At 46.7% G+C, this 17819-nt stretch overlaps 1 protein-coding gene across 1 annotated transcript in view; it reads left to right on the forward strand.

Annotated features, from left to right (window-relative positions):
- The window catches only part of NDUFA10 (NADH:ubiquinone oxidoreductase subunit A10), a 78608-nt gene that overhangs the window by 44364 nt on the left and 16425 nt on the right, over nucleotides 1-17819 (forward strand). Inside the window, exons 4-8 of the mRNA XM_063933264.1 lie at nucleotides 13637-13723; nucleotides 14379-14500; nucleotides 14984-15063; nucleotides 15185-15239; nucleotides 15581-15666. Of these exons, the coding sequence (XP_063789334.1) occupies nucleotides 13637-13723; nucleotides 14379-14500; nucleotides 14984-15063; nucleotides 15185-15239; nucleotides 15581-15666 (430 nt within the window). The remainder of the gene's footprint in view (nucleotides 1-13636; nucleotides 13724-14378; nucleotides 14501-14983; nucleotides 15064-15184; nucleotides 15240-15580; nucleotides 15667-17819) is intronic.

The following is a 17819-nucleotide window of genomic DNA, read 5'->3' on the forward strand; positions in this document are numbered from 1 at the left end:
TGTTTGGTCAATCGGTGCTGCAGAGTCATCCGCACTCTCCCGCCCGTTCTAGAGCTTTGGTATAAACCCCATGGTTCTTGAAGCATCCCCAGCATCCTCTAGGACGTATGAGAAAATAGGATTTCTCTATCGTCCTAGTGGATGCTGGGGTTCCTGAAAGGACCATGGGGAATAGCGGCTCCGCAGGAGACAGGGCACAAAAAGTAAAGCTTTTCCGATCAGGTGGTGTGCACTGGCTCCTCCCCCTATGACCCTCCTCCAGACTCCAGTTAGATTTTTGTGCCCGGCCGAGAAGGGTGCAATCTAGGTGGCTCTCCTAAAGAGCTGCTTAGAGAAAGTTTAGCTAGGTTTTTTATGTTACAGTGATTCCTGCTGGCAACAGGATCACTGCAGCGAGGGACTGAGGGGAGAAGGAGTCAACTCACCTGCGTGCAGGATGGATTGGCTTCTTGGCTACTGGACATCAAGCTCCAGAGGGACGATCACAGGTACAGCCTGGATGGTCACCGGAGCCGCGCCGCCGGCCCCCTTGCAGATGCTGAAGACAGAAGAGGTCCAGAATCGGCGGCTGAAGACTCCTGCAGTCTTCTAAAGGTAGCGCACAGCACTGCAGCTGTGCGCCATTTTCCTCTCAGCACACTTCACACGGCAGTCACTGAGGGTGCAGGGCGCTGGGAGGGGGGCGCCCTGGGAGGCAAAATGAGTACCTATAAAGGCTAAAAATACCTCACATATAGCCCTAGAGGCTATATGGAGATATTTAACCCCTGCCTGATTTCTCAAAATAGCGGGAGACGAGCCCGCCGGAAAAGGGGCGGGGCCTATCTCCTCAGCACACGGCGCCATTTCCTCTCACAGCTCCGCTGGTCAGGACGGCTCCCAGGTCTCTCCCCTGCACTGCACTACAGAAACAGGGTAAAACAGAGAGGGGGGGCAAATTTATGGCGATATTTTTATATAACAAAGCAGCTATAGGGGAGCACTTATTATAAGGCTATCCCTGATATATATATAGCGCTTTTGGTGTGTGCTGGCAAACTCTCCCTCTGTCTCCCCAAAGGGCTAGTGGGTCCTGTCTTCATTAGGAGCATTCCCTGTGTGTCTGCTGTGTGTCGGTACGTGTGTGTCGACATGTATGAGGACGATATTGGTGTGGAGGCGGAGCAATTGCCAAATATGGGGATGTCACCTCCTAGGGGGTCGACACCAGAATGGATGCCTTTATTTATGGAACTACGGGATAGTGTCAACACGCTAAAGCAGTCGTTTGACGACATGAGACGGCCGGACAATCAATTAGTGCCTGTCCAGGCGACTCAAACACCGTCAGGGGCTGTGAAACGCCCTTTGCCTCAGTCGGTCGACACAGACCCAGACACAGGCGATGACTCCAGTGGTGACGGTGACGAATCAACCGTATTTTCCAGTAGGGCCACACGTTATATGATTTTGGCAATGAAGGAGGCGTTACATTTAGCTGATACTACAGGTACCACTAAACAGGGTATTATGTGGGGTATGAAAAAACTACCTATAGTTTTTCCTGAATCAGAAGAACTAAATGACGTGTGTAATGAAGCGTGGGTTGCCCCTGATAAAAAGCTGATAATTTCAAAGAAATTATTGGCATTATACCCTTTCCCGCCAGAGGTTAGGGAGCGCTGGGAAACACCTCCTAGGGTGGACAAGGCGCTAACACGCTTATCTAAACAAGTGGCGTTACCCTCTCCTGAGACGGCCGCACTTAAAGATCCATCAGATAGGAGGATGGAAAATATCCAAAAAAGTATATACACACATGCAGGTGTTATACTACGACCAGCTGTAGCAACTGCCTGGATGGGCAGTGCGGGGGTAGTTTGGTCAGAATCCCTGATTGAAAATATTGATACCCTGGACAGGGACAATATTTTACTGTCGTTAGAACAAATAAAGGATGCATTTCTTTATATGCGTGATGCACAGAGGGATATATGCACACTGGCATCACGGGTAAGTGCTATGTCCATTTCGGCCAGAAGAGCTTTATGGACGCGACAGTGGACAGGCGATGCGGATTCAAAACGGCATATGGAAGTTTTGCCGTATAAGGGGGAGGAGTTATTTGGAGTCGGTCTATCAGATTTGGTGGCCACGGCTACAGCCGGGAAATCCACCTTTCTACCTCAAGTCACTCCCCAACAGAAAAAGGCACCGACTTTTCAACCGCAGCCCTTTCGTTCCTTTAAAAATAAGAGAGCAAAGGGCTATTCATATTTGCCACGAGGCAAAGGTCGAGGGAAGAGACAGCAACACGCAGCTCCTTCCCAGGATCAGAAGCCCTCCCCGGCTTCTACAAAAGCCTCAGCATGACGCTGGGGCTTCTCAAGCGGACTCGGGGACGGTGGGCGGTCGTCTCAAAAATTACAGCGCGCAGTGGGCTCACTCGCAAGTAGATCCCTGGATCCTGCAGATAATATCTCAGGGATACAGGTTGGAATTAGAGACAGATCCACCTCGCCGTTTCCTGAGGTCTGCTTTACCAACGTCCCCCTCCGAAAGGGAGACGGTGTTGGAAGCCATTCACAAGCTGTACTCTCAGCAGGTGATAGTCAAGGTACCTCTTCTGCAACAAGGGAAGGGGTATTATTCCACTCTTTTTGTGGTACCGAAGCCGGATGGCTCGGTAAGGCCTATTCTAAATCTGAAGTCCTTGAACCTGTACACAATTTACCCCTCACACCAGGGGTACCTCAGGTTCGTTGTACAAAACTGTCACTATCAGTTTCAGACGCTGCCGTTCGGATTGTCCACGGCACCTCGGATCTTTACAAAGGTAATGGCCGAGATGATGATTCTTCTTCGAAGAAAAGGCGTATTAATTATCCCATACTTGGACGATCTCCTAATAAGGGCGAGGTCCAGAGAACAGCTAGAGATGGGATTAGCACTGTCTCAAGAAGTGCTAAAACAGCACGGGTGGATTCTGAATATTCCAAAATCCCAGTTAATGCCGACAACTCGTCTGCTGTTCCTAGGGATGATTCTGGACACGGTTCAGAAAAAGGTTTTTCTCCCGGAGGAAAAAGCCAAGGAGTTATCCGAGCTTGTCAGGAACCTCCTAAAACCAGGAAAGGTGTCTGTACATCAATGCACAAGAGTCCTGGGAAAAATGGTGGCTTCTTACGAAGCGATTCCATTCGGCAGATTCCACGCAAGAATTTTCCAAAGGGATCTGTTGGACAAATGGTCAGGGTCGCATCTTCAGATGCACCTACGGATAACCCTGTCTCCAAGGACAAGGGTGTCTCTTCTGTGGTGGTTGCAGAGTGCTCATCTATTGGAGGGCCGCAGATTCGGCATACAGGATTGGATCCTGGTGACCACGGACGCCAGCCTGAGAGGCTGGGGAGCAGTCACACAAGGAAGAAACTTCCAGGGAGTATGGACGAGCCTGGAAACGTCTCTTCACATAAACATTCTGGAACTAAGAGCAATATACAATGCTCTAAACCAGGCAGAACCTCTGCTTCAGGGAAAACCGGTATTGATCCAGTCGGACAACATCACGGCAGTCGCCCATGTGAACAGACAGGGCGGCACAAGAAGCAGGAGGGCAATGGCAGAAGCTGCAAGGATTCTTCGCTGGGCAGAGAATCATGTGATAGCACTGTCAGCAGTGTTCATCCCGGGAGTGGACAACTGGGAAGCAGACTTCCTCAGCAGACACGATCTTCACCCGGGAGAGTGGGGACTTCATCCAGAAGTCTTCCACATGCTGGTAACCCGTTGGGAAAGACCAATGGTGGACATGATGGCGTCTCGCCTCAACAAAAAACTGGACAGGTATTGCGCCAGGTCAAGAGATCCGCAGGCAATAGCTGTGGACGCGCTGGTAACGCCTTGGGTGTACCAGTCGGTGTATGTGTTTCCTCCTCTGCCTCTCATACCAAAAGTATTGAGAATTATACGGCAAAGAGGCGTAAGAACGATACTAGTGGTTCCGGATTGGCCAAGGAGGACTTGGTACCCGGAACTTCAAGAGATGATCACGGAAGATCCGTGGCCTCTACCTCTAAGGAGGGACTTGCTTCAGCAGGGTCCCTGTCTGTTTCAAGACTTACCGCGGCTGCGTTTGACGGCATGGCGGTTGAACGCCGGATCCTAAAGGAAAGAGGCATGCCGGAAGAAGTCATTCCTACTTTGATTAAAGCAAGGAAGGAAGTAACCGTGCAACATTATCACCGAATTTGGCGAAAATATGTTGCGTGGTGCGAAGATCGGAGTGCTCCGACGGAGGAATTTCAACTGGGTCGATTCCTACATTTCCTGCAATCAGGATTGTCAATGGGTCTCAAATTGGGATCTATTAAGGTTCAAATTTCGGCCCTGTCGATTTTCTTTCAAAAAGAATTGGCTTCAGTCCCTGAAGTCCAGACCTTTGTTAAGGGAGTGCTGCATATACAGCCTCCTGTGGTGCCTCCAGTGGCACCGTGGGATCTAAATGTGGTTTTGGACTTCCTAAAATCTCATTGGTTTGAACCACTAAAAAAGGTGGATTTGAAATATCTCACATGGAAAGTGACCATGCTTCTAGCCCTGGCTTCTGCCAGGAGAGTGTCAGAATTGGCAGCTTTATCTTACAAAAGCCCATATCTGATTTTCCATTCGGACAGGGCAGAACTGCGGACTCGTCCGCATTTTCTCCCTAAGGTGGTGTCAGCATTTCATCTGAACCAGCCTATTGTAGTGCCTGCGGCTACAAGTGACTTGGAGGACTCCAAGTTACTGGACGTTGTCAGAGCATTAAAAATATATATTGCAAGGACAGCTGGAGTCAGAAAATCTGACTCGTTGTTTATATTGTATGCACCCAACAAGATGGGTGCTCCTGCGTCTAAACAGACGATTGCTCGTTGGATCTGTAGCACAATCCAACTTGCACATTCTGTGGCAGGCTTGCCACAGCCTAAATCTGTAAAGGCCCACTCCACAAGGAAGGTGGGCTCATCTTGGGCGGCTGCCCGAGGGGTCTCGGCATTACAACTTTGCCGAGCAGCTACGTGGTCAGGGGAGAACACGTTTGTAAAATTTTACAAATTTGATACTCTGGCTAAGGAGGACCTGGAGTTCTCTCATTCGGTGCTGCAGAGTCATCCGCACTCTCCCGCCCGTTTGGGAGCTTTGGTATAATCCCCATGGTCCTTTCAGGAACCCCAGCATCCACTAGGACGATAGAGAAAATAAGATTTTACTTACCGATAAATCTATTTCTCGGAGTCCGTAGTGGATGCTGGGCGCCCATCCCAAGTGCGGATTATCTGCATAAGTTGTACATAGTTATTGTTAACTAATTCGGGTTATTGTTGAAGGAAGCCATCTTTCAGAGGCTCCGCTGTTATCATACTGTTAACTGGGTTTAGATCACAAGTTGTACGGTGTGATTGGTGTGGCTGGTATGAGTCTTACCCGGGATTCAAAATCCTCCCTTATTGTGTACGCTCGTCCGGGCACAGTACCTAACTGGAGTCTGGAGGAGGGTCATAGGGGGAGGAGCCAGTGCACACCACCTGATCGGAAAAGCTTTACTTTTTGTGCCCTGTCTCCTGCGGAGCCGCTATTCCCCATGGTCCTTTCAGGAACCCCAGCATCCACTACGGACTCCGAGAAATAGATTTATCGGTAAGTAAAATCTTATTTTTGATACCTACCGGTAAATCCTTTTCTCTTAGTCCGTAGAGGATGCTGGGCGCCCGTCCCAGTGCGTACTGTATCTGCAGTCATTGGGTATGTTTACACACATGGTGTGTTGTGTTTAAGTCATCCTGTTGCTGACGATATTCAGGCCATAGCATGCGTTATCCTGTTACTGGTTGTGCTTGCACACATAGGTTGTGTTACGTTTTATGTCAGCGTATTGCTGCATATTCTTCATGCCGTCGGCTGGTAATCTATTGAATGCCACATTCTACGGCATACTGGAGGTGTGAGCTGGTAAAATGCTCACTGGGGTTTAACAATAAATTCTTTCCTCGAAATGTCCGTCTCCCTGGGCACAGTTCCTATAACTGGAGTCTGGAGGAGGGGCATGGAGGGAGGAGCCAGTTCACACCCCTTTTAGAGTCTTAAAGTGCCCATGTCTCCTGCGGATCCCGTCTATACCCCATGGTTCTTGAAGCATCCCCAGCATAGCATCCTCTACAGATTAAGATAAAAGGTTTTACCGGTAGGTATCAAAATCCTATTATAAATCACATTATAAACTGGGTAGTCTATTAAGGTTACTCAGCGCCAGGCTTTTATTATATAACTGCCTACTGGGGCGCTGTGTGTGCTGGCTCTTGAACTCTGTGTCTCTCTGAAGGTATTTGGGGGAAACTGTGTCTGACATTTTCCTGAGTGTGTGTGTATGTGTGTGCGTATGTTATATATCTCACATTACCATGTCTAGGGACTCTGTGTCTTGTGCTGCAGAGTATGTATCTTCTCCAGAGGAGTCTATTCCATGTACTCAGGAATGCAGTATACTGTCTCAGCCTTCTGAATCCGAACCCCAGTGGGTGGCTTCTATTAAGGGAATGATATCCTAGATTTCATCTAGGATAGCTCATTATGAGACTGAAACACAGGTTTTGACATGTTCTACTCCCACTACCTCCTCAAAATCCTCTTGTATATGCCCACAAAAGCGTGCTATTGCCCAGATAATGCAGGGTGACACGGATACCGACTCTGACACGGCAGACGGTGATGGGGACATACTGAGGGGGGAGACATCCCTTGCTAAGGGGGTGCAGCTCATGATTGAGGCCATTCGGGACGTTTTACACATTTCTGACAAGGCACCTGAACAGGTCGAGGAGGCTTACTTTACTGACAATTAGAAAGCCTCCCTTAACGTCTAAGGAATTAAACGCATAATTTGAAAAATCCTGGGAAAACCCGGAAAAAAAAATTCCAGATCCCAAAAAGAGTTCTTGTTGCTTTTCCTTTTCCTGAAGAGGACAGGAAATAATGGGAAAACCCCCTATTGTAGACGCTTCTGTATCTAGATTGTCAAAAAAGGTGGTTTTACCTGTCCCTGGGTCTACTGCTTTGAAAAAAACGGCAGACCGCAAGATTGAGACTACGCTCAAATCCAACTACACTGCTTCAGGCGTGGCGCTAAGGCCCACTATCGCTTGTGCATGGATTTCTAAAGCCATAGTAAAGTGGTCAGGCACATTACTAGAGGATTTAGATAGTATGTATAGACGTGACATTGAAATGTCACATACAGTATTCTGCAGGTTTCATGGTGGAGTCCATGAAGGACCGTGGTCATCTAAATGCACGGACATCTTCCATGGCTGTTGCAGCACGCAGGGGACTCTGGCTGCGCCAATGGTCTGCGGATGAGGAATCCAAAAAGAGTATGGAGAACCTACCCTTCACAGGTCAGGCTCTATTTAGGGAAGCTTTGGATGCGTGGATCTCCACAGCAACTTCGGGTAAGTCAACCTTTCTTCTCTCAGCCACCCCGACGCAGAAGAAGTCCTTTTCTACGTCTACAATGCAGTCCCTTCGGTCCGCAAAGGTTAAGAAGTCCAAAGCCTCTTTCACCTTCTTCAGAGGTGGTCGGGGAAAATCCAGCAAACCTGCACCGACAGGTTCCCAGGAACAGAAGCCCGGTTCTGGTTCCTCAAAATCCTCAGCATGACGGTGGACCTCCCAGCCTGGAGATCGGGCAGGTGGGAGCTCGTCTACGGAATTTCAGTCAGGTCTGGGTTTTCTCAGGCCTGGACCCCTGGGTGCAAGATATTGTATCCCAGGGGTACAGACTGGAGTTTCAAGAACTCCCACCTCACAGGTTCTACAAATCAGGCTTACCAGCTTTGCTGACAGAAAGAGCTATCCTGCAGGAAGCCATTCAAAAACTGGAAAAGGCAAATGTCATTGTTCCTGTTCCACCTCATCTGATAAACAAGGGTTACTATTCAAACCTATTTGTGGTGCCGAAACCAGACGGTTCGGTCAGACCAATATTGAACCTCAAATCGTTAAATCCATATTTGAGGGAATTCAAGTTCAAGATGGAATCTCTGAGAGTGGTGATCTCAGGTCTGGAGGAGGGGGAATTCCTGGTATCCCTGGATATCAAGGATGCGTACCTTCACATTCCAATTTGGCTGCCACACCAGGCTTATCTCAGATTTGCACTGTTGGACTGTCACTATCCGTTCCAGGCGCTGCCATTCGGCCTATCCACGGCACCGAGGGTGTTCACCAAGGTAATGGCAGAGATGATGCTCCTGCTTCGCAAGCAGGAAGTGAACATAATTCCATATCTGGACGATCTGCTGATAAAAGCGCCGTCCAGGGAGAAATTGTTGCAGTCCATTGTTCTCGCAACTCGACTGGATCATGGATGGATCCTGAATCTTCCAAAGTGACATTTGGAGCCAACAAGGAGATTGTCTTTCGTAGGGATGATCCTCCACACAGAAGTGCAGAGGGTATTCCTACCGGTGGAGAAAGCGTTGGTCCGGGATGTCTTGAAGCCTGCCCGGGTATCGCTTCATCAGTGCATTTGCCTTCTGGGGAAGATGGTTGCCTCCTACGAGACTCTACAGTACAGAAGATTTCATGCACGATCTTTCAAACTGGATCTCCTAGGCAAGTGGTCAGGATATCACCTGCACATGCATCAGAGGATTAGTCTGTCGCTGAAAGACAGATTTTGCTCCTATGGTGGCTGCAAATGCCGCACCTTCTCGAGGGCCGCAGGTTCGGGATTCAAAACTGGATCCTTCTTACCACGGATACAAGTCTCAGAGGTTGGGGTGCGGTCACCCAAGGGGAAAACTTCCAAGGAAGATGGTAAAGTCTGGAATCCATCCTTCCAATACACATTCTGGAACTAAGAGCCATATACAACAGCCTTCTACAAGCGGCACATCTTCTGCAAGATCAAGCCATTCAGGTGCAGTTGGACAATGTAACGACGGTGGCCTACATAAACCGGCAAGGCGAAACAAAGAGCAGAGCGGCAATGGCAGAGGTAACAAATATCCTCCTCTGGGCTGAAAAGCACGCGATGGCGCTGTCGGCAATCTTCATTCCGGGAGTGGACAACTGGGAAGTGGACTTCCTCAGCAGACATAACCTCCATCCAGGAGAGTGGGGACCCCACCCCGAGGTGTTCACAGAGGTGACAAGTCTTTGGTGTGTACCTCAAATAGCCATGATGGGCTCCCGCCTCAACAAGAAGCTTTGCAGGTACTGTTCCAGGTCGAGAGACGCTCAGGCAGTGGCGGTGGATGCACTGGTAACTCTGTGGATCTTCCAGTCATGTATGTGTTTCCTCCTTTTCCACTCATCCCAAGGATTCTCAAACTCATAAAAAGAACAATCGTTCAGGCGATCCTCATTGTTCCGGACTGGCCACGGCGAGCTTGGTACGTGGATCTTCTGGAATTACTGCTGGAAGATCCGAAGCCTCTTCCTCTTCAAGAGGACCTTCTGCGACAGGGGCCGTTCGCTTATCAAGACTTACCGCGGCTATGTTTGACGGCATGGAGGTTAAATGCCAGATCTTAGCTCGGAAAGGCATTCCGAACAAAGTTATTCCTACCCTGATTCAGGCTAGGAAAGGAGTAATTACCATCACATTTGGAAAAAGTATGTGTCTTGGTGTGAGTCCAAGAAGTTTCCTACGGTGGAGTTTGAACTAGGACGTTTTTTCCTCTTCCTGTAGGCAGGTGTGGATGTGGGCCTACATTTGGGCTCCATAAAAGTCCAGATTTCGGCCTTGTCCATTTTCTTTCAGAAACAATTGGCTTCCCTCCCTGAGGTTCAGACTTTCTTGAAAGTGGTGCTGCACATCCAGCCTCCCTTTGTGCCTCCTACGGCACCTTGGGATCTTAACATGGTCTTGCAGTTCCTACAATCGGATTGGTTCGAGCCTCTACAGGAGGTTGAGGTCAAGTTTCTCACTTGGAAGACGGTCACACTGTTGGCATTAGCTTCTGCTAGGCGTTTGTCGGAATTAGGGGCATTGTCCTGCAAGAGCCCCTACTTGATTTTGGAAAATAGAAGATAGAGCTGAGCTCAGGACGCGTCAGCAGTTTCTTCCGAAAGTTGTTTCATATCAACCAACCTATTGTGGTGCGTGGCTACGGATTCCTCAATCACCTCAAAGTCCTTGGATGTTGTGAGGGCTTTGAAGATTTATGTGAAGAGGACTTCACAACACAGAAAGTCGAACTCTCTGTTTGTCCTTTATGATCCCAACAAGATTGGGTGTCCTGCTTCTAAGCAGATGATTTCTCGCTGGATCAGGTTCACTATCCAGCATGCTTATTCTACGGCAGGCTTGCCGTGTCCAAAATCTGTTAAGGCCCACTCTACTCGTACAGTGGGTTCTTCCTGGGCAGCTGCCCGGGGTGTCTCGGCTTTACAGCTTTGCCAGGCGGCTACTTGGTCAGGGTCGAACACGTTTGCGAAGTTCTACAAGTTCGATACATTGGCCTCTGAGGACCTAAAGTTTGGTCAGCCAGTTCTGCAGGAGCCTCCGCGCTCTCCCTCCCACTACTGCATTGTTACTTGGTTAAGTACTGTTGTTCAGCCGTTGCTGGATTGTTCAAGCTATTCAGCTTGGTTTGCCTTATGTGTGAGCTGGTGTGAGTCTCACCGCTATCTGTATATTTCCTTCTCTCGAAGTATGTCCGTCTCCTCGGGCACAGTTTCTATACCGAGTCTGGTAGGAGGGGCATAGAAGGAGGAGCCAGCCCACCCTATTAAACTCTTAAAGTGCCCATGGCTCCTAGTGGACCCATCTATACCCCATGGTACTAGTGTGGACCCCAGCATCCTCTACGGACTACAAAAAAATGATTTACCGGTAGGTAATTAAAGTCCTATTTTTTCTATCTAAAAAAAACCCTAATTTGGATTCATTGGTTACAATTCAATTCTAAGAGAGGCGAATAGTGTCGGGAACTAGCTCCCGAGGCTATTCAATACAGCGTAATGGTAAGTCAGAGAATGCCCATTTTCCCAGACTAAATAGGGTGTTTTGTCGGGAGAACCGGCATTCTCTGACTTAAATGCCCGGCGCGATGCTGTTTTCGCCATGCTAAAGGCAGAATCAGCATCGCAATGGCACTTTTGGCGGATTTCTGCTCTCACCTCGAGGTGGGTGCAAGAAAAAATCCCATCATCTGGTGTCACAGGTTGCTGAATTGAATAGCCCCAGGAGATAATTCTCAGCACTATTCAATTCTCTTAGAATTGAATCGTGCCCATTGAAAGACTCTTCTCATTTAAAAAAAATTTTGATTGGTGAATTATGATATTGATAGGTGAATTATGTTTTTATATTTTATATAGTGCTATTTATTATGGATTACGGACTGATAGCAATGTAGTTCTATACTTATCCTCTTTGGGTAATTTTATGGTGTGTTTTTGTATAAATAGAGCCTTGGTTTTGACCATGAATGGGCCAGTGCTATAGGTGGCAAGTATTGCTGTGTATATTTAAGATGCAACAAACCTATTGTGGTGTTACACATATACTGTACGTTTCTCAGCAGTTCTATATTTATAAGTTTTCTAAGTAGGACCTGCTAATATGGATACTTATTGCTCATTTACTTGTGGCGGCAGTATTATTAGGTTGTTAAAATTGGGCAGTTCGTGGCGCCCCGCTGAAACAATCTAGCAGGAACAGTATTTGTTTGTTCCGGAAATTCCGCGGCTGGTGGGCTGTGGCAGACCGTTCCGTTTTTGCGCACTGATCCCTGATGGGAGGTCATGTGCCGGGACACAGGTGATTAGTTTATAGGTAATTACACTGATATTTACTTTATCGGTGTACACATTTTGATGGAAGATTCTGGTGGTGGTTCTGATCATGATTCTGATCCCTTCAGGGATTGAAACGTTGATCCTTTTGGCTATGATAAGGTAAAGACTGGTGAGTTTCTCTCCTGTTTGAGCATATTGTACCTGCGTATGGGATAGTGACATCAGCATGCAAGTTGTCTGTAGACAGCAGGTGGCATGTGGAGCAGAGGAGCTTTCAAATACAAACCGTCCTGGATTGAAGATGTGCCATCTCCTCAGTGGCGCCCCCTACAGCCCAATGTAGCTGTGTCGTCTCCCCCCCCCAGCTTGGATGAAAGAGAAAATAACATTTAGTGTAAAGTCTGCTTAGCGATGTGATAATGGGATTTGCCCTGTAACAGTTCTTTGGGGCTAATAGAATTGTTAGTAACTGTACTGAGTGCAAAACAGCCAATTACGTGTGATGAAGGTGATTGAGCCGGAACACGAGCCTAGTGATACAGTATATGTGCCGTGCCAAATGAATTTTATATAGTCACTTTTTCTTAATGTTTAAAAACATGGTATAGTTATAATTTACATTTTTTTTTCAATGTCAGAGCAATGGCGTATATTAGATAGGATATTAGATGGACATACGGTATCGTAAACCAATATGAAATGATACAGGATATCACAGTCACCATGGTATGATGAAGTGTTGTACGCTGTGCCCTACTCATCATTTGTTTGAACAAACAGAGCTTACAGTCTTTCAGTATGTGGTTATTTAAAAAGTAAATAATTAAAGAGGCCTGAAAATAGCACATACTGCTCGAGGCAGCTTTACATCCCCACACCTCAGTCTGTATCCCTTCTCTACATTATTTTATTTATTAACAGTTTCTTATATAGCGCAGCGTATTCCGTTGCGCTTTACAACTAGAACAACAGTAATAGAACAAAACTGGGTAAAAACAGACAGGCATAGAGGTAGGAAGGCCCTGCTCGCAAGCTTACAATCTATGGGGGTCATTCCGAGTTGATCGTAGCTGTGCTAAATTTAGCACAGCTACGATCAGGCACTCAGACATGCGGGGGGACGCCCAGCACAGGGCTAGTCCGCCCCGCATGTCAGTGCGGCACAGCGGCGATGCTTTTGCATTTGAGGAGTAACTCCCGGCCAGCGCAGCTCCTGCAGCTGGCCGGGAGAACCTCTTCGCTGCCCCTGGTCGCAGTGGCTGCGCGTGACGTCACGCAGCCGCTGCGGTCCGCCACCGCACACGGTTTGGCCGGACCGCACCCCTAAAACGTCGGCCAAACGCCGCCGTGCCGCCCTCTCCCGCCCAGCGACCGCCTCTGCCTGTCAATCAGGCAGAGGTGATCGCTGGGGACCTTCGGCCGGCCGGCATGCGCCGGCGCTCTGCAGCGCCGGCACATGCACATTTCCGACCCGATTGCTGCGCTGCGATAAATTGCAGCGAGCGATCGGGTCGGAATGACCCCCTATGTTCAATGATATATACAGTAGCTAAATGTATGTAAACCACTGAGACCTCATCTCGCATTTCCATATAGATGTGTCTGATCTTACCTCCAATCCAGGCCTGTATGTTCTCCACATTTATACAACTTATGTTCTGTAAAAAGTAATAGCTAATTTTGAAAAGGGACGCCCCCCCCCCCCCCCCCGCTGCCACCTTTTTTTATACACTGTTCTGTGACGTATGCTAGTAATTCTTAGTAAACATAAGATATCATGCTGGTTTATGTGTAAGTGCTATGCCCGCACAGCCATGCACAGATACTTGGAATACCATGCATATAAACCTTATGCTGTCTCCTGTAGGTCAGGGAGTGGTATTGGAGCGCTCTGCCTACAGCGATTACGTTTTCCTTGAAGCCATGCAGAAGAACGGATACATCCGCAAACAGTGTGAGTAGATAAGTAGCTGAATGAACTGGTTACATAGAAAGCTGGGATTATGTGCTGGGTAAACATAGGAAACCTCCGATTCTCCAGACACTATGGGATCACTCTGAGACTTGGTTGCATCATTTGCATATTTCTAATTGAATGACAAAATCTCAAGGCCTCGGGTTCATGGCCTGCGTTGAGCAATTGTCTGCCAACTCCCGGCTAATTGAATCGGCCCATTGAAGTCCCACATTTTGCTGCTTAGTATTCTTTATGGTGGGAATGGACGCCATGGTAATTATCTGCCACTGTCTTCAGTGTCAGATAATTGCCAGTATCCCTGGCCAACGATCACGCACATTTGCTAAGGTTTAAAGTGGAATAAAGAGGCTCCCATATGATTAAATGTGTTTAGTAGGGTTCCCACTATTTTCTATTAATTCAGTTGTAACAGACTGGAAATTCCACTTAAGCTGTGACTGCTGGAATATATCTGCCGTCATCATACACTACATGCAAACATGGGATTATGCAATAGAACATGTGTATTATTATAGCACCAATTTGGTCAACTTTTTATTTTTTCCATTCAAATACATAGAGCTACCGCATTTTACCAATTCTGTTAATGGATATTATTTGTTATTCATCATTCTCCACTTGTCTTTCCCAGGTGTGGACCATTACAACGAGCTGAAGAATGTCAGCATTGATGAATTCCTGCCTCCACACTTGGTTATATACGTGGATGTTCCGGCCGCTGAGGTGTACAAGAGAATACAAGAGAGAGGAAATGTAATCTGCTTGACATCATTTGATCTGTCATTCTCTGTGTTTCATTTACTGGCACCTTTAGCTATAGAACGTCTTCTCATGTTTACATCAGCTATTCTTAGTAGGAATTCAGTTGGTATATTGCGTCCGATCTCCCGTCTAAAGTGACTGGAGATCGCGGGCCGGTATTCAATTGATCTATTTTAACGTGGCTATCGCACCCATTGAGGTCGGGTTTAGCCACGTAAAGTGGCTAAACCCAACCAAAGTGCTGGGCGTGATCGCGAAAAGTCCCGTTTGGGTGCCCAACCAGGTTACTTTTCACGCATTTCAGCTGAAATGCAGGCACCGGCAGCCAATTGCGCTCGAACGGAGCTACAATTGAATAGCTTTGTTGGGCGCCATCTGCTTGCTGCTGGCAGAAAAAAACATTTTGCGTTCCGCCCTTAGTCTTTCTACTGTCTGACTCCTCACAAGACCCTTTCCTCTGCTTGCATTTGTCAGGCCGTTGAGAAGAAAGTTGCCTTATCTTACCTTCAGAGCATCGAGGACGTTTACAAAACATCCTTCCTCCCAAAGATCAGGTGAGACCTTTAGAGAGTGACTTCTGACTCTTTCCACTATCTTTCTGGGGATCGCTGCCTGGGTCCCAGTTAAATGTATATTTGTGGGTTACGGATGCATGATGCTCATTTCTCATTGCAGTGAGACCTCAGAGGTTTTGCAGTACACTGCTAGTGAAGTACAGAATGTGGAACAGGTAAGGTCTTAAAGAGATGGACAGTAGTAATTATATTTTTGAAATACATTTCATTATTTAATTAATACTGATTGGCTGTTCTTTGTTACTAGTGTCGCTACATAAACATTCTTTTACAGTAAAACACCTGTTTTTCATTTTTGCTTCTTACAACACTGTGGAAATGTGATGTCTTATAAGTGAGCTCTTATAATAATCCTACCTATATTATAGCTGCTGTAAACGCAGTATGTAGTGTATTAGGAAAGGAGGAATGCCCCTGTTTATTCACTATACTTTGTCTAATTTTGTTGACTCCTTTGCACTGTTGAATATCCTAGTGAGGTGTCTCCTCTTTGCAGATTGCTGAAGACGTTGAGTATGTAAAGGTTACCAAGCCGCCATGGACAGACCAGACCGACGTCAGTTACCATCACTTGCGCATGCTGTGAGTGCCTGCTTTTTTCTTCTCTTACTATGGAAATTTGCGTTATTAAATGTATGGTCTTCACTTGGGATTTTGAGCATGTTGCACATGCCCAATATGCTGCAACAAACTAAATCGATTAAGGTCCTTTATAAGTGGAAATCAATAAAAGATGATTACAGAGCAAAGGAGTGACCTCCATAATGTGTATGTAAAAGCAGACATGTTGATAGGAGTGAGTGAGGATATTAAGATTAGTAAGGAAACTATTGCCAGAAATGATTGGACTTTCGCTAGAGAGAGCACTTACACATTTTGGCAGCTTAGAATAGAAGGTTGTGGATGGTGATGGATGAGATAAGTATAGCCGCTTTATCAGTTTGTTACAGGTGAGTGTAAAGTCTCGCCTACTTGTGATCTTGCTCTTCACTAGTACTTTCCTGCTCCCACCTTCTATACAAAGTATGGCGCCCAAGATGGCTGCCTCACCTTTTGTATGCTCCTGATCATCTCCATAAAACAGCTTAAATTCACCACAACTGACCTATGAATCATCATAAATATCCAAGGACTTACCTTGAACTTGTACTACTCTACGCGGACATTTCATCAAAACCAACGGATTGCATTCCTGCGCTGAGATACACACTGGATTGAATCCTGGACTGAATCCTCTGCATACCTCCACTGAGAAATCCTTCAGTTTAGCAGCTGCTGTACTCTGCATTGGACATTACCCAGATAAGGTACTGTGGATTACAACCTATCTTTGGCTACATCCAGCCCCTCACTTAGACATCATCCACCTCTGTTCTCTGAGCAACAAATAACTGACTTATTGCATTAATCTACTAATATCAGTATATTCAGGCTCTGAATTGCTGAAGGCTCACTGTTTAAAATCAGGATCCATTTCCAGGACACGTTATCACTACCCCCACAAAAAAATCTACTTCAAAGGCCTCTCACACTGAGACTTTTCCCACCTACACAGTAGGAATTGGCTTCTAACACCTTTCCAAAAGGCTGCCTATCCTAGGATAATTGACTAAATCAGCAGTTATTTTATTTATTACTTGCTTCAAATATACACAATAGGTTATAGCAATAACTTTGTTCATAATCCCATTATAATTTTGGATCACATACCGAATTGGGGGAAAACAAAACACAAAAAAAAACCACTGCTTTCTCTCCCTCTCTCATCATCATATGCAGCTCAAATTTATAGTAATCTGTCATTGATGACCAAATGTATACGTATTGCCCCAGCTTCATTCTTTCACTCCGCCCACCATGTTCTGCAGTTCCTATCACACCATCACAGGCTTCTATTCTCCAATCCCTTGGCATTTTAAATTCAATAAATTTTTATTGGTTTTTCCATTGATTTAACATTTAGGTATTGCCGAAGGCAATACAAAACAAACATAAAATACACACTAAAACAAATATAAGGCAATAAATCAACAACAGGCTTACAGTTGTATATAGAGAGCATAGTGAGACGTGTGGATACTTATCCCAGTCAAAGTCATAGTTCAACAGAGCAGTGGTGATCTAGTGGCATTATACATTTTACTCATAGCGCATTTCACGTTGCCACGGCATTATCACTCATTTGAGCCCGGCTGACCGCGAGCCGCACACCCCACATAACTCCCCCAGAAGCACTCGTAACAGGCATCTAAATACTTCTAAGACTCAGCAACACTCATCCGTGAGGTGAAATAGCGAGAGCTCATCCACTTCCCCCAAATAGCAATAAACTTTTTTTCCGCGTTCCTGGCCAGGTATACAAATTTTTCATGTGTAACAGAGGTGTTAACTAGAGAAATCCAGGATTGTGGGGCTGGGGCTTCATTAGCCAACCACAGTCTGGCTATGCACACCTTGGCCAAGGCACAGAGGTTCACAATGTAGCGTCGACTGAGTGGATCCAGAACCTCCTCATCCATAGCCGCTAATATACAGGAGATGGGTGTAAGTACGGAAGAGGGGATACCTGTATCAACTATAGCACGTATAACTTCCTCCCAAAAAACCGATACCAAGGGACATAACCAGATCATATGCCAAAAGTCTGCTCCCTGATTACCGCATTTGGGACATTTTGAGCTATGGGATCCCCCTATATGTGACAGCCTCATTGGGGTCATATATTCCCTATGTAG

The sequence above is a fragment of the Pseudophryne corroboree genome, chromosome 7 (assembly GCF_028390025.1).
Source record: "Pseudophryne corroboree isolate aPseCor3 chromosome 7, aPseCor3.hap2, whole genome shotgun sequence".
Lineage (NCBI taxonomy): Eukaryota > Metazoa > Chordata > Amphibia > Anura > Myobatrachidae > Pseudophryne > Pseudophryne corroboree.